Source organism: Palaemon carinicauda, chromosome 1, assembly GCF_036898095.1.
Source record: "Palaemon carinicauda isolate YSFRI2023 chromosome 1, ASM3689809v2, whole genome shotgun sequence".
NCBI classification, from domain to species: domain Eukaryota; kingdom Metazoa; phylum Arthropoda; class Malacostraca; order Decapoda; family Palaemonidae; genus Palaemon; species Palaemon carinicauda.
In genome coordinates this window covers 303,604,219-303,628,136 of record NC_090725.1, presented here as the reverse complement: position 1 = coordinate 303,628,136, position 23,918 = coordinate 303,604,219, and the positions used below count along the sequence as shown (strand labels likewise).

At 37.8% G+C, this 23,918-nt stretch overlaps 1 protein-coding gene across 3 annotated transcripts in view; it reads left to right on the top strand.

Moving 5' to 3' along the window:
* Window positions 1–9,982, top strand: part of LOC137658478 (phosphatidylinositol 4,5-bisphosphate 3-kinase catalytic subunit delta isoform-like) — a 106,760-nt gene extending 96,778 nt beyond the window's left edge. For all 3 annotated transcript variants that reach the window (XM_068393241.1, XM_068393224.1, XM_068393232.1), the window contains exons 21-22: window positions 636–755; window positions 9,357–9,982. In XM_068393241.1, coding sequence (XP_068249342.1) covers window positions 636–755; window positions 9,357–9,482 — 246 coding nt within the window. In that variant the 3' untranslated portion in view covers window positions 9,483–9,982. The remainder of the gene's footprint in view (window positions 1–635; window positions 756–9,356) is intronic.
* Window positions 9,983–23,918: the final 13,936 nt, after the last annotated feature.

The following is a 23,918-nucleotide window of genomic DNA, read 5'->3' as shown; positions in this document are numbered from 1 at the left end:
TATAGTATTTGCATACTTGGAGACTTAAACTAAGTTAAAGTTGTAAAGTGGTTAGCAACCATTTGAGTCATGATTTAATTATAATAAGGTAATGTAAATGATAGATTGCTATAAATATTTTCTAATATCAAGGCTATAAAATTAAAAGAAAAGTAATGGGGGTTATTTTCACGGATCAATTTTTACTTTAATTTTAATATGATGAAACTGAGATAGCATAACATTTTGTTCTGATTGGTTCATTTGATTTTAGTTGTTGTACAAGTTTTTAAATTTCTAGTGACTTAATTTTGTTATTTTTGGCCTAGGTTTAAATATAAAATCAGAAAAAATATTTGCAAATAGAATTATTTCTACAGGAATAAAATCTTAACATTTAAAGGAAATTTTTGTTTTATGTAAGCAAATAACTAAGTGTATGTTCATGTAGCATTACACATTTATTTACATGAGAGGTTTGAGTTTACTGTGGTAAAAAAAAAAAAAATTCTATTTTTTATGCATGGATGATAAATGTAGAGTACAGTATGTGAAAGAGTAAGGTCGTGATATTTACATTACAGTAATGGGAAAATATCCAGAAAATTTTGCATTTACAGTATGCACTATTATTCATTTATTCAAATTTCTTCCAGGCTTTCCTTATTCTGCGTCGGTATGGATCATTCATCATCTCCCTCTTTGCTATGATGATATCTACTGGGTTACCTGAATTAAAAAGTGAGAAGGAGCTAAATTATTTAAAAGAGACCCTGGTAAGTGATACATTGAGGTTTAATTCTTTTTATTAGCAGTTTGTAAATGTTTGTGAGTGATCTGTTGGTATAGAAATCATACGCACCTTTTACAATTCTGGTGAATTTTCTTTGTCTTTATGAAAATATAACTTTTCAATATTAAACTTACCCGATGATCATATAGCTGCATCCCTGCTGCCCGACAGAAAAAACCTACGGGCGGAATACGCCAGCGATCGCTATACAGGTGGGGGTGTACATCAACAGCGCCATCTGTCAAGTAGGTACTCAAGTACTCGATGTCAACAAAGAACAAATTTTCCCTCTGTCGTGCCACTGGCAAGACCTACTAAATACGCCGTCCCTAACTGGATTTGTTTTCACAACGATTTGGTGAAGTACACTATTCCAGTTTTGAGCTTTCGCTATGCAGGGGTTTTATCTTCATTTCAAAACTTGAACTCGTTTTGGATAGATTTAATTATGGTGACGAAGAGAGTATGGACTCTCTTTCACTTTTAAATGGCCGACCCTTCCCTTAGACGGAAGTGTTGGTGACGAAGAGAGTATGGACTCTCTTTCACTTGGCCGACCCTTCCCTTAGAGGGAAGTGTGTTTAGGTTTTTGGTAATTTTGCTTAACAAGTTATAGATCTATTTATTTTATATCTCTCCGCCTTTATAGGCCTCTTCGATTAACTTTCCATTTATTATAAACTTATAAAAATTAATTTTTATGTTTATATGCGACCTTTCCTAATAGTAGGCGGTCCTTACTTGGAACCTAAGTTAATTAACATTGAGCCCGTCATATCGTATTTAACCTTTTAAGAATTTAATACTTTTTTAATTTTAATGTTTTATGAAAGAATTTCTTTGATAGTCTCGTACTGTTTTCAAAGATGAACTAACGTTTAGTTTTTTAGTCTCCGCAGTTGTTGACGTTCAGAACGTTCAACATGCGCTCTATCATTACGATAGAGAGAGAGTGTATCACGGTTTCACGTTGCAGTAAGAGTAAACCGATTCTAGCGTTTCGTTCATTCTTTCTTAGCTTAAATGGTTTAAATTCTAAATAAAGGAACTTTTTATTTGGGAAACCTTTCAGTTTTTTCCTTTAGCAAATAACATGTTTTAACGATATATAATTGGGCTCTTCTCTCAGGTGCTAAGTCAAGAGAGAAGAGAGAGAGAGATAGAGACGGAGGGAGAGAGAGAGAATAAACGTTTCGTTCTAGCGGGTAACGTTGTTCTCGTTTTTTATTCTTCTCCCTAGTCGCTGTAGGGGAAGAAGGTAAAACGTTTCTAGAGTTTTATTCTTGTTCCCAGGCTTTATGCGGTGAGAGATTGTAAACGTAGTTTATTTGATCTAGTGTTTAGTCTCTTTTCCAGCCACTGAATTCTTTATCTTTATTTATGTTTTTCTGTTGCATTGTAAAACTGTTTTCGCAATTACTACCTTTTAATGAAGGATAGGATTGCGTGTTTCAGGTAGAAATCAGTTAAAGTTTCGATTTCAGTGAAATAAGTGCAAACAGAAAATCAAAAGTGATAAAGTGATATGCGCAAAGTGTTACAGTGTTGCGTCCGAGGGTTCGTCTGTTCGTGCCAGTTGTTCACCTAGTCCGGGACCTCTTACAAGCTCCCAAGCCCAGGGGAGAAGTAATGTCGAACGACTTATGGGTTCCACAGGCCTTGATCGACGAACAGACGTTTTTCCCTCCGTGGTTTCGGGCGTATCTACACACGTTGCCGACGTGATCGCCCCACCCACACAAAGACGAGAGAGCCCATTTATTCCTCGTCTGCGGAAGAGGTTTCTCGTAGAAACCATGGACCAAATCTTGCAGCTTTTTAAGTGCAAGTCGGTCCCTTCCGCGCAAGTCCAACGGCCTAGGTGTAGCCACTGGGTCAGTTCGGACTCGCTGTAGTCATCCGACGACTGCACACCTCCCAAGAGAGGCAAGGTGGTACCGCAACAGGCAGTAACTCCGTCTGTTGCCGCACCAGCGGTTTTAGACCCTCAGTCACAACGGACAGTAGCTCCGTTTGTTGCCGTTTTTTGTAGACCCTAAGTGGTCTTTACTGCAGTCTATGCAGACTCAGTTAGCTGCGGTTATGCAGACTCAGTTAGCTGCGGTTATGCAGGAGTTTCGTGCGGAGAAGGTTTACACTGCTCTCGTTAGCCTACAACCTGCCACGGTTGTGCGCCCAGCTCACGCTGAGGCTGCCTGCTCCCACACTCCGGCTGCGGAGAGCTCCACCTCCGATGCGCAATCGACCCTGCCAGACGCATGTTAACGTTAGCCGACGTGCGGCTCCCTCCGTTAACATGCGTGAGCTACCGCATCAGCAGTGGGAAGGTGGAGTCAAGCTGCCGTGTTTTGACGCGATGCGTTAGTTTCCACAACCCACGGCAGTCCCCACCACGCACCACCACTCCGCTTTGGTTGTTGCCTGCTCCCACACTCCGACTGCGGAGAAGGTTGACGATGCACCCGTTGGCCTACAGCCTGCCACGGTTGTGCGCCCAGCATGGCTGCCTGCTCCCACACTCTTGTTGTGAGAGCTCCTCCACCCATGCGCAGTCGACCCTGCCAGACGCATGCTGACTCCCTCAGACACACGGAGCACTCCGTTGCCGTGCGTGAGCTACCACAAGCTGCCGTGTTTTGACACGGTGTGTCAGCCTCCGCAACCCACTGTGGTTACCGCCACTCGCCCGCAGCAGACTAGTCAGTCAGGAGTTGAGGCTTCCCCACACAGCTTTGGTTGTTGCCAACTCACAGACTGTCAAGCAGTTACATGACGTTGCCTTCTGGTCTGCTACTAATGCACCAGTGCTGTATGTCCTCACGCACCTGTTGTGGTTGACAGTTCAGTTTTTGACAGTTCACAGACTGTCAAGCAGTTACATAACGTTGCCTTCTGGTCTGCTGCTTATGCACCAGTGAAACCCTCACTGAGATAACCTAGCTTTTCTCGGACATGGTTCCTGTAGATGAGAAAGTGCTGTTCCCCCTCCTTCTGATATTCCTTTGAGGACTCTGTCATTTGGAGAGGAGCCTTAAGCTGCTTAGCCTCCTAAACAATGCTTCCAGGGATGGTAAATGGTTCCGCTTCAGTCGCTAACCCCGTCTGTTGCCACACCTGCTCCCATAGACCCTAATGGGCTTTGTTGCAAGACATGCAGTCCAAGCTTGTGTCCTTGATAGAGGATTTTTTACGGAGAAGAACCTTCTAGCCAACAACCTTCCTACCGGTTGGTTGTACGCCCTGTTGACGCTGAGGTATCCTACTCACGTCCGCCAGTTGAGATGGTTCCTCCACCGGTGCGACCCAGTGTGGGTTGCCAGTCGCACGTTGACGTTAAGCGACTCCCGGAGGTGGTTGTGGACGTTCAGTGTGTCACTAGGAAGACGTTCAACAACCAGCAGAGGTGACTTGTTGTGACGCAGTGCGGCAACCTCAGCAACCCGGTAGCGGGTTGACTGCACAACCCAGACAGTCTAGACAGTTTCGGGTTGACGCTGTACTTCCTCGCGTCCCCATGGTTGACAGTTCACAGACTGTGCAGCAGTACCATGATCTTGTGTCCGGCTCCGTCACGCATCCACCAGTGCGACCGGATTCAGCGAGTCAGACGTTGCCCACTCCGTTGCCGTTTCCTCATCAGTTTCGGATGAGGAACCCTCTGATGAGGACATTGCTGAACAAGACGATCAACCCCCAGCCCTGCTATCCATCCAGAAGATGCTGAAGAAGGAACACTGCCCTGTCAGGCTGTGGATGAGTCTGGTTAGGACACTGTCATCCGTGGTTCAATTTGTGTCACTTGGAAGACTACACCTCCGTCCTCTTCTGTATCATCTAGCTTTTCACTGGAAAAGGACAAGACGCTAGAAGCGGTCTCGATCCCGGTTTCCGGAAAGATAAAGTCTGGTCTGACTTGGTGAAAGGACTTATCAACCTTTGAAAGGGTCTTCCCCTGACTGTTCAGACTCCCAACCACGTTCTCTTCTCGGACGCATCGGACGTAGGCTGGGGTGCGACATTAGGCGGTAGGGAATGCTCGGGATTATGGAACTCGAGTCAAAGGACAATGCATTTCAACTGCAAGAAGCTTCTGGCAGTACGTCTGACCTGGAAAAGCTTCAGGTCTCTCCTTCAAGGCAAAGTGGTGGAGGTGAACACGGTCAACTCCCTGCTTTGACGTACTTCTCCAAGCAAGGAGGGACCTTCTCTCTGACATGGTACGAGTTCGCAAGTGACCTCCTCTCCTGTTCAACAGGTCTAGACTTTTCACTAGTAACGAGGTTCATCCAAGGCAACTTGAATGTCATAGCAGATTGTCTCAGTAGGAAGGGACAAATAATTCCAACATATTGGACCCTCCACAAGGATGTATGCAAGAGACTTTGGGCCACCTGGGGCCAGCCAACCATAGATCTCTTCGCAACCTCGATGACCAAGAGGCTCCCAATACTTTGCTCACCTATCCCGGACTCAGCAGTAGTTCATTTAGATGCCTTTCTACTAGATTGGTCACATCTAGATCTATATGCATTCCCTCCATTCTAGATTGTCAACAAGGTACTGCAGAAGTTCGCCTCTCACGAAGGGACAAAGTTGACGCTAGTTGCTTCCCTCTGGCCCGCGAGAGAATAACTCACCGAGGTACTTCGATGGCTAGTAGACGTTCCCAGAACACTTTCCCTAAGGGTGGACCTGCTACGTCTGCCACGCGTAAAGAAGGTACTTCAAGGCCTCCACGCTCTTCGTATGACTGCCTTCAGAATATCGAAAGACTCTCGAGAACTAGAGGCTTTTCGAAGGAGGCAACCAGAGCGATTGCTAGAGCAAGGAGAACATCCACCCTTAGAGTCTACCAATCGAAGTGGGAAATCTTCCGAAACTGGTGCAAGTCAGTATCCGTATCCTCGACCAGTACTGTACCTCTGTAACTCAAATAGCTGACTTCCTCTTATATCTGAGGAAAGAACGATCTCTTTCAGCTCCCACTATCAAGGGTTACAAAAGCATGTTGGCATCAGTCTTCCGTCACAGAGGCTTAGATCTTTCCAACAATAAAGATCTACAGGACCTCCTTAAGTCTTTTGAGACCACGAAGGAGCGTCGTTGGGTTACACCTGGTTGGAATTTAGACGTGGTTCTAAGATTCCTTATGTCAGACAGGTTCGAACCACTTCAATCAGCCTCCCTGAAAGATCTCACCTTTAAGACTTTTCCTGATATGCTTAACCACAGCTAAAAGAGTCAGTGAGATTCATGCCTTCAGCAAGAACATCGGATTCTCATCCGAAACGGCTACATGTTCTACAACTTGGTTTTCTAGCCAAACACGAGCTGCCTTCTCGGCCTTGACCAATTTCGTTCGATATTCCAAACTTATCGTATGGTTGGAAATGAACTAGAAAGAGTATTATGTCCTGTAAGAGCTCTTAAGTTCTATTTTAAAAACCTTTACGAGGCCCGTCTGAAGCTTTATGGTGTTCAGTTAAGAATCCATCTTTGCCTATGTCAGAGAATTCTTTATCCTATTTTATCAGACTGTTAATACGAGAAGCTCATTCCCTTCTGAATGAGGAAGACCAAGCTTGGCTGAAGGTAAGGACACACGAAGTTAGAGCTGTCACAACTTCCGTGGTCTTTAAACAAAAGAGATCTCTGCAAAGTATATTCGACGCAACCTATTGGAAAAGCAAATCAGTGTTCGCGTCTTTTATCTTAAGAATGTCCAGTCTCTTTACGAGAACTGCTACACTCTGGGACCATTCGTAGCAACGAGTGCAGTAGTGGTGAGGGCTCCACCACTACAATTCCCTAATTCCAGAACCTTTTTAATCTTTCTCTTGAAATATTTTTGGGTTGTCCGGAAGGCTAAGAAGCCTTTCGCATCCTACTTGATTTGGCGGGTGGTCAAAATCATTTCTTGAGAAGCGCCTAGATTAGAGGTTTTGATGAGGACCTTTAGTATGGGTTGCAACCCTTCATACTTCAGCTCCTAGGAGTCGCTCAGCATCCTATGAGGATCGCGAGGCTCAGTAAGGAAGACGTACTTAAAAAGGCAGAGTAATTGTTCAAGTCGTCTTCCTTACCAGGTACTTATTTATTTTATGCTTGTTATTTTGAATAACTGCTAAAATGAAAGACGGAATACTTAGCTCATAATAATGTCAACATGTAATGCTGGTCTCTACCCACCCCCCTGGGTGTGAATCAGCTATATGATCATCGGGTAAGTTTAATATTGAAAAATTTTATTTTCCTTAGTAAAATAAATTTTTGAATATACTTACCCGATGATCATAAATTAAAGGACCCACCCTTCCTCCCCAATAGAGACCCAGTGGACAGAGGAGAAAATTGGTTCTTTGTTGACATCGAGTACTTGAGTACCTACTTGACAGATGGCGCTGTTGATGTACACCCCCACCTGTATAGCGATCGCTGGCGTATTCCGCCCGTAGGTTTTTTCTGTCGGGCAGCAGGGATGCAGCTATATGATCATCGGGTAAGTATATTCAAAAATTTATTTTACTAAGGAAAATAACATATTGCTTATGTAAATCCTCAATTTATTCTTACGCAAATGCAAACCTTCGTCCTTTAGTCCATCATGAGGCTCAATACTATGCAGTACTCTAGAAGTTTTATTCCAGCTGTTACCAAGTTGTGGAATGATCTTCCTAATCGGGTAGTTGAATCAGTGGAACTTCAAAAGTTCAAAGTTGGAGCAAATGCTTTTTTGTTGACCAGGCGGACATGAGTCTTTTAATAGTTTATTTATGACATATTTGTTTTTGATGTTGTTAATAGTTTATATATGACATGTCTGGTTTGACGTTGTTACTTTTTTTTAGAATGATTTATTGTTAATTTGTTCTCTTCATTTATTTATTTCCTTATTTCCTTTCCTCACTGGGCTATTTTTCCCTGTTGGAGCCCCTGGGCTTATAGCATCTAGCTTTTCCAACTAGGGTTGTAGCTTGGATAGTAATACAGTGATAATAATAATAGGGGTAATATTATAGTGAAGTCAGGAAACATCGAAAGAATAATCATCAAGGTTCTGGCAACTACCACCCAGTATCCACTGGTAATGCGGGTTTGACAGCACTCTGAGCCTTCATTCTAAATCTGGCCATTGAGCTGCACAGACATAATTTTAACGGTCTTCAACTGTTATGAAGTTTTTCGCTAATATCTCATTTCAATACGAGTGTTTCAACTTTGTGATCTTTGTTCTCAATATCAGTGATACAGATCCCCAATATTTTATACAAGCCTAGTCTGGTTAACATAAAAATAACTAAATTTTCATGTAGCCCATGAAAATTTGATATATTAGCTAATAGTATAATGTCTTAATTGATCACCACTGTTCTCAACGAGCATGGCTGAATGATGATGATGATGATAAAAAAAAAAAAATTGGGAGATGCTGTTTTGTCTCCAAGAACTTGTTAAAGGCTAGAATAAGGTATCTGATGTGACATAAATACTAAAGAAATATTATCTCCTCTGCTCTGGAGCCAGTACATCAACATGCAAGGCATGGACTCGATGTGTAATAGGGGAGAAATCGCAGGTTCAAGCTCATTTGAACTTTCCACAGGAAAATGAGACAAACATGGAGACCTGGCATACTTGTTGCCTCTTCTTCACTTGAGTCTGTTTAATCAGACCCTCTGTCAAATTGTACAAAAAGGTTAGATAATTATCCGATACCTGGGATATTGGCAATCCATCTTCCTTATTCGTTTAAACACCATGGACAATTCAACACAAGTGTGTCCTTCATCCTGTAAAACTAAATATGTCATATAAAGCCTGCTAGTTTTCAAATGGGAAAATGAAAATAAAATTGATCAAGCGGTCAAACATGCAGTAGATGCAACGAAGATATTGATCAAGTGATCAAATATGCAGTAGATGCAACGAAGATATTGTATAAATTTTGTATCTTAGGAGTAAGGAAGCTAAAGATATTGAAGAATAAGAGACTTTCTTTTTCAAGAAAAGGAAAAAATTATCCCTATTTATATGCTTTATTTTTCTATATTGGAGTTTTTAGATAATAGCTAGCATATTTCAATTTTCCTGTCATTTTTCCTAGCAATGCAAACCTTAATACTTGAAGTTAAACTTCCTCAAGTTTTCATGGAGGGAATTTCTTCCCCCAAGCAGTAACCCTATTCTCCTCTACCATACGCCATCCAAGACTATCAGAGGTAAAAAGTCTGAATTAATTTTTCAATATTTCTAATCTTTATTGTGAATGATTTTGTATTAATTTTTAATGTTACTGGTTATAAATTTTTCTTTACATAACATGACAAACCTTTAATAATCAGAGTATATGTATATTTATGGACATAGGGTAATGCATTGAGAGACTCATTTAATTCTTATGGGGAACTGGGAGAAATTCTTTTGGTTCACTTGCATTTTGGTTTACAAGCTTGCTCCTGGAACAGAATAAATTCCTCAACTGAGGTACTCTAGCACTACATAATGTGAGGGATTACACTTGTGTATATATTACTATAAGGAATACAATATTTGGGTATGTCTGATTGTAGTCTTTCTTTCACAGAAACTAGATCTAACAGAGGACGAAGCTCTAGAACACTTTCGTTCCAAGTTTGACGAAGCCTTGTCAAATGCATGGAAGACTTCAATTAATTGGGCCATTCACAGTATGGCGAAAAATAATCGATAAACTAGATTTATCATTAGTGTCCTAAAAGATTTACCTGTTGAACTTGCCAAAAAGTAGATTGTAAATGTTTATAATGTATAGATAGAAAATATTGTTCTTACAGTATGTTTAAATACTGTAGTTTATCTTAAAAATTATGTATAAAGTTGTATAGGAAAGAAAATATCTTATTTGATAAATTAAAAGTCAGTTATAATGCACTTCAAAACCCAATTCTGTCCCCAAAAAGTAATATGACTTGTTATATGCTCCAGCCATTTTAGAAATCTGTGTAAGAAAGCAAATGATATATTATTTAATATTGATACAGGGCCAACAGATTTTCTTTTGACAGCTAATTTTACAAAATATTCTACCCAAGGTATATAACAAAGTGCCTACTATAATTCCCCTAAAGAAAACATTTACAGTATTAAATAACATTACTATATACAGTACTGTACTCGATTAAGGTGATCCAGCAATCATGCAAACAAAATTTATATTTTGACTAAAGAAAAGTATCTATACATTAAAAGAAAAGAATAGACAAAGTTTTAATTATTTCGCATTGTTCATTCCCAAATTTCTTCATTAATTCTATTACAGAAGAGTTTATTATGTTTTACCATAGTGTCCTGATTTTTATTTTATTTTATTTTGATAATATGCAGCACCAATTGAGAATAGGGGATATAAGTAATGCAGAACCAAGAAATTTCATAAGGAGAATTGATCCTAATTGACAAGATATTTATTAGAAGAAAACCCTTGGCTTCATATCAAGGTAAGATTTATGATGTTTGAAAAGACATACATTGTTAGGATTTTTAGTTAATCTGTCGGTTTTAAAAAATTAAGTATTGATGATGAAAAATACCCCCACCACAATTAATTATTCATCAAAAAGTATTTAAAAGTCAATTCTTCTGGGAGGTAATTTTCTTTTCAAATTGACAGAGAATTCAGTATCCTGTTGACTTACTACAACTGTTATTTTCAGGTAAATATTTTTAAAAGCCTATTTTTCTAATTTTCTGTATTGATTATAAATCTTTCGGATTGAAAAGGTGAAAAGTATTGTAGTTTGGACCAGAAATTATAAGGAATCACTTTTAGCTCTATAGAGTATACAAACAGTCCTCCTTCAAAATAAAACAATGGGGCCGGAAAGACTTTGTTACCTGAATTGTTCGTAAATCCTTACTGTGCAAGTACCCCTAGAGTTAAATTTTGTCCTAGGGTATGCATAGCCTAACTCAAATGCCTACATTTTTCAGAAGTTAACAAATAGTCCCCTGTCGTATAAAATCAATTTCAGGTTATTACAAATAATGTTCGACTTACTTTACGGTTAAAGTATGTTTACTAAATGGCCATACACAAGAACTACATTTCTGTAGATAAACCGTCAGTGTTTACATTTTAAATAAATGAGCAGAAGGTTATTTTATAATTTCATTACTGAATTCTATGATAGAAACTTACTGTATTTATCTACTTATGAATATTTTGATAGTTTTAAATATTATGGTATAGTACAGTGCCTTGTACTGTAAATATTTGACAAACAAAACAATAAAATACTGTAACTTACGTTTTAAAACCATTTTCTTGCGGTGACAAATTAGTCAGCACCTGGGATACAGTAATTCGCTGTCATGGATAACTCGTTGTCGTCTTGTAGATCGTGGCAGCTGTTGAAAGATTTACAAGATATACACGCGCAATATTTGCCATCTTCTCGCCGCTATCTAGTTTCTTGAATACGACTACTTTCATTTCGATTGAAATAGCCTGCCATTTCTTTACATTTGTACCACTATCACCACTAATCTTGTACTTCATTGCACCACCACTAGCAATCTACTTATCAGCCATAGTTAATGTTATTGTAAATTACAGTAATACTGTATGGCAAAAATATGGTGGAGGTAATACATTACACACAAACAGCTACAACACTCACAATGGCAAACCCGATGGATTTTGAAGTAGCGGGTCAGTGCTGCCCGGCCTGGTTGGCAGCAGCGTGGGGCCCCAGTTGGGAGTGGCGCTAATTTCAAAATCACAATTCCACGTAGTTTACGAACATATTTTTGACTCTTGGTAATTCGCGTCTGTAAATCGGATGTTCATACCGTAAAGACTCTCTTTATTTAAGTTTCAAGTGTGAGTTACACAATATGTTTCTTTCTTACTTTTTAGATTTTACCGGAACATTTAATAAACTGTGGGGTTTACAGTACTATTTGTACTTTTTCTTATTTGAAGTAAATTTTAAAAAATGCATTAGACAAATTCATGATAGTTTATCATAGGTAAATAATTCTTAATCAAGTTTATATCTGCTCATATTTCACTACCATATGTGGTACTTGGATACATTTGACAATCTATTTTGCTGTTTTAAATAAAATTTGAGTATTTTATTATTTATTATAATTATTCATCATTAGCTGTGAATAAGATACACGTCGACATTAATGATGAATGCAAACATGTTGTACGACAGTAACTTTAATAACAATACCCAACGCAAAAACGTAAGCAATTTAATAGATTTTCCTGTAGATCAGTTCCAAATATAGACCATACAGTTCTAAAGAGTAAAGTAAAACTTAAGTTTGAGAAATGTTCAAAATAGCAAAATAACAGTTCAACGTAGGAAGTTTTATGGTGAAAGAGAAAGGAAATCCTGATGAAAGCAAAAAACCTACAGTACAAGCAAACTGAAGCCTGAGCGGATATTTTCAAATAAACTCAGGTCTGTGAAGATTAGGTTTAATCACTTTGATCACCATGTTTCGACTCGGATGTTTTTGCAGTAATTCAAATAAAAAATAACAGAAGTTATTTAAAAAAGAAAATGTAGCAAGATTTATTCTTAATAAGGAAAATGATTAAACTAACTTTGTTTCTTAATGACCATCTCTCAAGAATTTACTCCAATCTTTTGAAAAAATTATACAGGATATTTACACATTCTAGATAGATTCCTGACAATAGCAAGAAAAAATTTATTTTTTTTGTCACAATAAATCTCCCACATAAACCACATTTCTTGGAGAAGTATATTGTAAATTAGCCTAATTCTATGGTGGTGGTTCCCATCCTCCACTATATTAAACTCTTTCATCTTGTAACTGGATGATCCTTAAAACTAGTTCAAAAGCATAAATAGCATCAAATCCTGATGACAAATATTATGTTGAACATTGCCACTATATCTATTACTATTATCATTAGGTACTGTATATGCACCTCTCTCATAACAATCTAGTACTTTGACTATTTTTTACCGACAACACTTGCACAACTAATTTGTTTCCTTATTTTTCTTATTCATGGAAATAATTACTTAACACTGTATCATATAATATATTTGTATCAAAACTATGGAAAGGAAAATGAAGTGGAGCTAGCACAAGTATTCATGTTGAATCAGAAAATGGTTGTTGCATAAGCACTCATAATTTGACAATTTTCTATAATAAAAATCTTTGTACCTGTAATTAACTTTCATTTAAGAACATACATTGATATGCATATAGTGTATTTTGTAAAATTAGCTGACAAGTCGTAAAGTTGTAGTACGTATAGCGTAAGATTTATTTTCTGGAGACATAAAAAGGTTTTCGGCATTGGACGAACCTGTATCTTTATAGATGCAATTGAGTATATGCTAGTGAGATAGTGCAAAAGTAAAATGGGAAAAGTTTTGTAATTACTCTTCAGTTACATTTAATTATGAATGATTTTCATTTTTGAAGTCTTATTCTTCAAATTGTTGATGATTAGTTGTATATAATACTTGTTTTTTTGTTGAAATCCCTCAGTAGTCATGTCTTTTATGCTATGAAAGCAAACTTAAGAGAGTTCAGGGTAAAGGTTTGAATACTGTACTGATGCTTCCTAATTTATTTTGGGGGGTGTGGATTTTTTTTCACTATAAGCATTAAATACCAAGCTTATTTGTAAATTGCAATTAGCAAAAATAGTCAAAATATTAAATTGGGTTACTGTAAATTAAACTTTTATTTAATGTTGAGAAGGATTACTCAAAGCAATAAAAACAACAATTGCAACTACAGTAAGTGTTGTCGTAAATATGCAAGTAAAACTTATATTTCTTAGAAATATTTATAGCATGTTATGGTAAACCTTCTGCTATGTTGAGCATTTACAGTTATTGACAAGATTCAATATACAGAAAGTCCTTAACTTACAAACTTAATAGGTTCCAAGAGATTGTTTTGTAAGTCTAATTTTGTTAAGTTTTGTCTTAGTTTAGGCTTTACCTAACTCACCTGCCGGTGATTTTCAACAGCAAAAGTCAGTCCCGTTTCATGTTGAAGATGTCATTATGCGAACTGCATTAAATTATACAGTATACTGTAGTAGTTTTATTACAGAATTTCATTACAAACTTTTTATACAATACCCTAGAGTTATGATTTTAGTTGGATTTGTTTGTATCAGAATGTTTGCAAGTTGAGGACCTTATGTATAAGAACTTAAAAGCCACATGGTATTACAAAGTTTATTTATGTATATTATCTTAATTTTACATAATAGAGGGAGATTAGATTCTACTGTTTATACAGCACCATCATGATTATATTAGAAACTAAATTATCTGAACTAAAATTGTTACCCCTCTAAAGGCTGTAATATTTCTTCTTAAAATTTTCGTAAATATATTCTGTAAAAGATGTTGAAAGTTGTTTGTTCTGACTGTTAAAACTATTGTGCATTATTGTAAATGGATATTAGGGTATCATCAAATCATTGTATCTTTTCTCTTCTTTTCCAATCTGTCATTACATATATGTGTGAACTGCAGTTTAGTAATTAAGAAGGCTATAATTTAGTAATGTATTGCCTTTAAATAGATTTCACTGGAGAAAACCTGCTGTCCCTGTGTGTTAAAGAGGAGCGTTGGGAGGCCTCTAGGCTTACCTGCTGAGTAAATAGCAGCCATTGCCTACTCCAGTCTTCCCAGGTTCTAGCTTAAGTGGAGAGGGGTCCTGCTTGAATGATGGCCATGTGTATATTTTTTATCAGTAGGACATTGGGCCATAGCGCAATGATCTTCCCTTTGCCTCTGCTGCTTATGAGTGACCTTTTAACCCTTTTACCCCCCGGCTATTTGGAAATTTCCAACCCTTGACCCCCAGGGATTATTTTTTTCAAGCACATTTTGCAGTATATTTTTTTTTAATTGCTCTAGCAGCCTTAATTTTTGTCATAGAGAGGTCAGGTTGGTCTCATTTTCTTGGAAAATGCCTGAATTTTCTCAAAAAATTATCAAAAAATAGGAAAAAAAAATTAAAATAGCAGTTTTTTGCAAGGACGTACTGGTACATCCATGGGGGTAAAGGGATGAGTTTTGTGAAACGTACAGTTGGTATCAGGAAGGGTTATTGATAAAACAAAATTTTCAATAATAGCTTTTCATTCCAATTCGTATATCCTTATCTTTTGTGCTCTTCGTATTAACCCTTTCTGGGTTCTCCAATATGCAAAATTTTCTTGAAATTGAATTTAACAATGATAAATATTATCATCTTAAAATGTTATTGACTTCCATATTCCTATTTTTTTTCAAGGAGCTCGGTAGCCCTGTATCAATATACTGCACTGTCTTTTTCAAATGAAAAGCCAGCCTAATTAATTTTGGGATTGTGTTAATTAATTTAGTGCCAATATTTTCAGTAGAGGAGGTATATCCTCATAAAATTGTTCACCATAGATTATCTAAAATTATGTAAACCTGTTTACTATTGTAAGTGTAGATAAAGTTTGGGATATTTTGAAAACATTGTGCTGGAAAAAATGTCTTCCTGTATATTGAATGTTACAGACCTCAGTTCTTTTTAAGGTATAATAATGTTAATATTGAAGAAACGACAATAGTGCAAGTACTAAAGGTAATTTTTCCTGTGCTTATTTCTAATATTTGAACTTGCATCTTAATATCTGAAATGTATAAATCATCTGTACTTTTATTTTGAACTGTAAAAATTTACTTGAAATCAGTTATTTCATTTTAGTTGTGGGGAAGAGTACTTCAAATTATAAAATAACTGTTGTAGCTTACAGACAAACAATGGTGAAAGCACAATTAACTGATACAGAAATTAGTTTCGACTTTGTAGTAACTCTATTCTTTAATGTGAAAGTTTATAGATGTAAATATGTTAAAGAAATGGAATCATTATCTTGGGGGGAAAAAGCTATTTATTGTCCTGCAGCCTACATAAGTTAACCCCTATAAAATATTGCCTAAATGCAATACTGTAGAGTTACCTCTGCAACCTTGTGAACAGTATCTTTATGAACTCTTTGACGACCGTGTAATTATTAAGTGTTTTATTCCCCAGGAAGGAGCTTATGAGTGCTAGCAAGTAACTGGTAAGACTTTTATTTCATTTGTTTTTTCTTTTTCAAATCACTACATCCGACCATATATGAGCTATAACATTCATTTCGGTTTAGTTCTTCTTTCTAAGTGGAAATATTTTACGACAGAATAATCTGCGTTGGAATAGAAAATATTTCTAATAAATTTTTGAGATATGGGAAAAATATAATTGCTACTTATGTATATAAAAATATTTTAGTATAATAAATATGGATTAACAAATGATTGCATTTTGTTTCTAAATAAATTTTATACAGTATTAAGAAAGTTTATAGTTTTTCCACCGTTACACAAATTTATTTTGTACATTAGAAAAGAAAATCAAGAGCTACTTCTTGTTTAGGTGCGAAATTAAATTTCTAATGAATGTTTTTATAAAAATTCTATTTGGGGACATATATATCCATGGGTCGTCAAAGAGTTACCCCTGGATTTGAAAAAAAATTTAATTTGCTCCCTTGATTAAATGTTTATATCTTGTTTTGATTACAATATATATATTTCAGTGTGTAATTGTATAATTTCTATAGTTAACATAAATATACTTGAACTTAAATTCTTACTTTATTTGGTAATATAAGTTTAATTGTTACTTGTGCCATTCACCAGGCTATTATATTGTTATTTTTTTAATGTGAACCATAACGTCTATGTCATGTAATAAGTCTTGTGTCATTGTTTATTATTTGTGGGTCTCATTAGAGCATTGTTTATGGAAAATTTCAATGATATTTACTAGATTCACAAAAAAAATAAATTAATTTTGATGATTACATTATTTTGCACATCATGTTGCCTCTACCAAAAAGAACTTCAAATAGCTGTATCGACCTTAACATTTGAGCTATACCATTAACATTCAGTTTCTATTTTTTTTCTAAAAGATTATACGTTACGATGAAATAATCATAATTGCAATAAAAATTATCTATGATAAATTTTAAGTTAATGTGGAAGAAAAAAAATGCTACCTATACAGCCATGCAATTTCTTACAATTTCCCTCTGAACAGAAAACCCTTGATTGTGGTTAGGAAGTTTGTATGATTGGCCTTTATTTTATTGGTGCCTTTGACCATGTTAATCACATGGTACTTCTCTTCACACAGTGGGAGTAGGTGGGTCTTTTCTTAGCATCATTATTGAATTCTTAAGACATAGATTGCAAAGAATTGTTATTGATGACACCATAGTGATTATAAGAATATCTGTTGTTCCTCAGCATAGTGTTCTTGGCCCATTACTTTTCATACTATATACACTAAGTGGTTTGGCTTGGAAAACAAGCTTGTTGCATATGCAGATGATGCCTCTTTCTTTGCATCAATTCCATCTCCTGAATGTCGATCTGGAGTTGCTGAATCCCTTAATAGAGATCTAGATAAAATTAGTGCATGGTGAAAATTATGGATCATGAAGTTGAACCCTAACAAAACTCAAAGTATGTCGAGGATAATGGCTCCTCAACATCCAGATCTCCAAGTTGATATTTCTTTAACTCTATATGATGCCTTTAAAATTTTGTGTGTGATTCTTGATTGTAAATTTACTTTCTTGAGAAACATTTGGTCTGTTTCTTCTACAATTGCACAAAATTTGGCTTATTGAAAAAGTTATATTTCTTTTCTACCTTGTCACAAGTATTGTTCTCCTGTCTGGTCTTCAGGTGCCGTCTCTTTAATTTGCTCTACGTTGTACAGTACTAGGGATGCAGTTAATTGTAACAGTCTGGCCTCCTCCATCTTAAGGCTTAACACTACATAGTATTCTAAAAGCTTTTTTTTTTCCAGACCAGATTGTGGAATGATCTTAATCTGTCAGTTGAATTGGTAAAATTTCAGAAGTTCAAACTTACAGTGAAAGCTTTTATGTTGAACAGGATGACATAAGCCTCTTTTTCCTAGTTTTTATATGATAAATCTCACTCATCATGGCCATCACTTGATTCGAGTATGATTGCTCTGGGATGTCAGGCTAATGATACCAGTTGTAGAACCACATACTCTGTCACAGTTGGGGCTTGTGTTGTCAGGTGGGAGGTGGAGGCTGTGGGTAGTCTCAATCCCTAGCAATTTTTTTCATTTCTAATAAATTCTTTAATTGAAGAAAAAAAACTTGACAACTTCAGGGACATTGATCATGACATACGTTAGGGACATCAATCGGTCTCCAAAGAGTTAAAAGAATTTTTTTTTCTCATTAAAATATTGATTAGTCACAGCTTTACTAATGATCATGTTGTTAGTTTTTGATAGTTGATTATGTACTTACATTTGATTCCAATTCGTTAAAAGATTATTTTCAAAGAATCAACTGCTGATGTCATTAGGTGCAAGGCGTTACCTGCAATATACCATAGTCTATTAGTAACAGTTTATGAGAAATAGTCATTATGAATGTGCTTGATAGGGGTATTTTCTTCCAATTTATACCATAAGGTTAAAATAATCCAGTTCAAGAATAAACAGACTTATTTTGATTTTAAATAATCCATAAATGTTCAATGTACTGTACATTTTTTCTGACATATTTAAAATATTTTGCTCTTTCTTTGAAAATGCATTATGTATGTAATATACTCAATGGTCTGTGAAGTTTTACTGTAAAGTTATGTAAATTTTATCGATCATAAATGGAGGGTTTTGAGGTACTTGTTGATCCAAGACCTGTATCAAGTGATTAAAAATAAAAATAAATGAATCAGTGTGTTTTAGAAATAGTTCTCTCTTTCCTGTTTACAAATGGCAAGGTCATATCCTGTTTGTTGTTTGTTTGTTTGTTTTTTTTTTTTTTTTTTTTTTTTTTTTTTTTTTTTTTTTGCCTAAAAGCGGGATTTTAAAACTATCTACTGTAGCTACCATAGCAGTTTCTCCAATTATGGGAGGTAGCCAACATGAAGAGAAGGGAAAAAAAAGGAATTTCTATGATTTTAAAACTAAAATCTATTATTTCCCTACCTACCTTCTAATAGAAAGGTTGGTACAACATAATGACTTGCCATTTATAATGAGTCAAGTGAAAACAGTTTTTTTTAGATAAAAACCAGCATCAGAGACTCGGATTTATGTTTTGACCACCTAACATATCACTTTTTAACAGAAAACACTTGTGGACATTTCACCCTTGAGCGCCAGCCTTTTCTGCGTAGCAAATCATAAAAAAATGGAATTTTGAGAGAATTCATTATTTTGTTACTCACCTAATGCTCACAATGGTTTGGTCTCGAGCCTGGTTTTATATCTACATACAACCTAAAACTAAAAACTCAATTTTTTTTGCTTTCAATAGGCTTACATCTCCAACTTCCCATTTTCTTTCCTTTCAATAAACTTAGATCTCCAATACAATAGATTTAATCTGAGTGTTAATGGTAGTAACCTGAGCTCTGGTATCTTTGTCTTTTCAGTCTCAAAATTAACTAAATTCCACTCCTCTTGATGTCACTAGTTGGAAGATGTAACGAATATCGGTCGAGTATAAAAATCACAAGATTTAAAGTAATTTATATCTGTTCTTTTGTGTATACAAACCTTTCATCTTTTAATTAGGGAATATGTTTTCAGCACAAGCTAGGACAGCCGCTGAAATCATTAACGAGGTGCTTAACGTCAGATAGTGAACATGGGCGAGAAGCCCAGCCCCTCCATCAGTTAGAAGTTTGTCACTTTTGTTTACAGACGTGAATGCTGGCTGTTGATTATGAATGTGAATCGAGATTCATACTTGCCAGGGAAAGGGTGGATGTTGCATCCAGTTTGTCTAAACCAGCAGTAAATCCACACTCTGAGCATATTGGGGGTATGACTTTTGCAGTCATCCCCTCAGGCCAGGTTGTGGCCTCCTGTGAATTGCCAGGCATATGCCTTAAAAACGAGGAAGAGAGAGAAGTTTTCTCTAGGTTCTGTATTGGCAACACCAAAGAATTCTTTTGTTTCTTCTGTTGTCTCATTGAGTGCATCTGCTACAGCTGCTCCTGTGCATATGGCCAAGGGTCAGTCCCTAAGGAGTATGTGTTAAGAGCAAGGAGCATTCAGAGCTATGTCAGTGGGCTTTTTAGGTTCCCCGAGTGTTTACCGGACGCCATCCACGTAAGAGAGAGCGGCATAGTAAGGGAGTGGCAGTATCAACACAATGACGACTCCCTTGTGGCGGAGACCGCCGAAATAGACTGTCAAACAAACAGCAGCTGTGATAAATATATAAAAACATACGAGTGTGTTTTCATTTATATAAATAAGGAAAAGAGAATACAGTATGACAAATTCGGAGACAATTTGTATTTTTCCTAACGATACAAACCTTTATCTATTTATAGGGGTATTACTTCCCGCGAAGCTGAAAGGGCGATCATTAAAATTTAGCGAGGGTTAACTACCCATCCCGATAGTTAGCGTGAATGTGCTTCACTTTGCTTGGAGATAGGACTTTAAGGGGGACAGGGTTGGTGGGTAAGTTTGTATAAATAGCTAAAGGTTTGTATCGCTAGGAAAAATACAAATTATCTCTGAATTTGTCACTGTTACGTAACTGGAATACAAACCTTTGCTATTTATAAGGGTGACTCACCTATTAGGAAGGTGGATGTCCCTGTTGATCTGGCTTTTTGGCTTTATCCGGGGTCTCCTTTTTATGAGTAGGTTAGTACCAAAATAAAGGAGACCCAACACCTCGCTAAACCTTGCTACGCAAGGTCTGCGGCCTACGCAAGCTGTGTCGAGATATTAGCAGTGTGACTGTCAAGGTAAAAATTATTCCGAATCTTTGTAAGAAATAACCAAGTTGACTAAGACTTTCCCAATACCACCTTGCTAGGGTATGGGAATGCAACTGTATTGACGCAATACTGTACTAGGGACAACGAGGGGGCATGGTTTACCTGCAGTGGTTGAGGCCAGCTTGTGCAAAGAACACAGGATGCTGCTTTCCCCAAAAGAGGGGAGGATGAAGAAAAGGAGAGCCAGTCATTCCTTTTCATTCACGCAGACTAAAACCGGTTAGTGGTCTCAACCTTCTGCTACTTGTCCAATAAGGAGCTTGAGGTATTACACCAGCTGTTGTGCAGCCACCACAGGACCAATAGAGATCGTATTGAGTCTCTTATGGGTCACGTCTTGCAGGTAATGGGCTGTGAAAGTCGACTGGCGCTTCCACACCCTTGCTTGTAGAACCTGCGTCACAGTAATTTCTTTTGAAAGCCAGGGGCGTAGCTATGGCCGATATCGTGAGCTCTGCGTCGACATGTTAGAGGAGGATCTGGATTCAGGGCGTAATATGACTCTGCGACTCAATGCAGAGATGGTGTTTTAGGTGATCTTCCTCTTGTTTCTCCCGGTGCTGACGAAAAGCAAAGGCACCCGGGGGTTGGCTGCTGCCGTTCTCTTGGGGACAGCAAAAGATGATCTGGATCATCAGTTAAGGAGCGGCAACTCATTATCCGGAAGAAGTCGAAACTAGGATCCGATACCCCTGGATTCTGAGTATTGGCAACAAACTCAGGGACAAAGCTGAACGTTACTTCTCCCCTCCCCATAACCAAGGCCGAGGTCAAAGCGAGTAGGAACATCCTCTTCCAAGTCAGGTGGCGATCTGTTACCTGGCGCAGTGGTTCGTAGGGAGGCCTCTTTAGAGACGGGGAACTCGAACCACGTTCAGAGGGGGAGGTCTCACTTCCGACTGAGGGCAGTAGTAAGGAAAGTTCTAGCGATAAGATGTCCATTCCTTTAAGTTTGAAGGCAAGGCTCAAGGCTGGGTGATAGCCTTTCACTGCCGAAACTGAAAAGCACCTTTCCTCTCGCACATACATACTGTACATACATATACCAAGGCACTTCCCCCAATTTTGGGGGGTAGTCGACATCAAACAAATGAAACAAAAAAGGGGACCTCTCCTCTCTACGTTCCTCCCAGCTTGACCAGGGACTCAACCGAGTTCGGCTGGTACTGCTAGGGTGCCACAGCCCACCCTTCCCCGTTATCCACCACAGATGAACCTTCATAATGCTGAATCCCCTACTGCTGCTACCTCCGCGGTCATCTAAGGCATCGGAGGCAGCAGCAGGGCCTACCGGAACTGAGTCACAATCGCTCGCCATTCATTCCTATTTCTAGCACGCTCTCTTGCCTCTCTCACATCTATCCTCCTATCACCCAGAGCTTTCTTCACACCATCCATCCACCCAAACCTTGGCCTTCCTCTTGTACTTCTCCCATCAACTCTTGCATTCATCACCTTCTTTAGCAGACAACCATTTTCCATTCTCTCAACATGGCCAAACCACCTCAACACATTCATATCCACTCTAGCCGCTAACTCATTTCTTATTATTATTATTATTATTATTACTATCCAAGCTACAACCCCAGTTGGAAAAGCAAGATGCTATAAGCCCAGGGGCTCCAACAGGGAAAAATAGCCCAGTGAGGAAAGGAAATAAGGAAATAAATAAATGAAGAGAACAAATTAACAATAAATCATTCTAAAAAACAGTAACAACGTCAAAACAGACAAGTCATATATAAACTATTAACAACATCAAAAACAAATATGTCATAAATAAACTATAAAAGACTCATGTCCGCCTGGTCAACAAAAAAGCATTTGCTCCAACTTTGAACTTTTGAAGTTCTACTGATTCAACCACCCGTTCTCACCCTCACTACTTCGTTCCTAACCCTATCTACTCGAGATACACCAGCCATACTCCTTAGACACTTCATCTCCAACACATTCAATTTCTGTCTCTCCGTCACTTTCATTCGCCACAACTCGATCCATACATCACAGTTGGTACAATCACTTTCTCATACAGAACTCTCTTTACATTCATGCCCAACCTTCTATTTTTGACTACTCCCTTAACTGCCCCCAACACTTTGCATCCTTCACTCACTCTGACGTACATCTGCTTCCACTCCACCATTTGCTGCAACAACAGACCCCAAGTACTTGAACTGATCCACCTCCTCAAGTAACTCTCCATTCAACATAACATTCAACCTCGCACCACCTTCCCTTCTCGTACATCTCATAACCTTACTCTTACCCGCATTAACTTTCAACTTCCTTCTCTCACACACCCTTTCAAATTCTGTCACTAATCGGCCAAGCTTCTCTTCCGCGTCTGCAACCAGTACAGTATCATCCACAAACAACAACTGATTTACAGTACCTCCCATTCATGGCCACTCGTTTACCAGTTTCAATCCTCGTCCAAGCACTCGAGCATTCACCTCTCTCACCACTCCATCAACATACAAGTTAAACAACCACGGCGACATCACACATCCCTATCTCAGTCCCACTCTCACCGGAAACCAATCGCTCACTTCATTTCCTATCCTAACACATGCTTTACTACCTTTGTAGAAACTTTTCACTGCTTGCAACAACCTTCCACCAACTCCATATAACCTCATCACATTCCACATTGCTTTCTTATCAACTCTATTATGCGCTTTCTCCAGATCCATAAACGCAAACTACACCTCCTTACCTTTTGCTAAATATTTCTCGCATATCTGCCTAACTGTAAAAATCTGATTCTTACAACCCCTACCTCTTCTAAAACCACCCTGTACTTCCAAGATTGCATTCTCTGTTTTATCCTTAATCCTATTAATCAGTACTCTCCCATACACTTTTCCAACTACACTCAACAAACTAATACCCCTTGAATTACAACACTCATGCACATCTCCCTTACCCTTATATAGTGGTACAATACACGCACAAACCCAATCTACTGGTACCATCGACAACACAAAACACATATTAAACAAGTTAGACTCTCGCATATACCTGATTAATTCCGCTACTGCTGGATTAGTGGCATATTGCTGGAATAGTGGCATCAAGTTGAGAGAGATACCCCTTCCAAGACACCAACCACAGATGATGTTCCATTTTGCCTGGTAGACTGCTGCTGAGGATTTCTGCAGATATCCTCTTTGCTGTTGCAAAAATCCTCTCAAAGTGAGGAGGTGCTGGGTAGTCTCCATGTGTGCAGTTGTAGCGAAGCTACAGCTTTATTG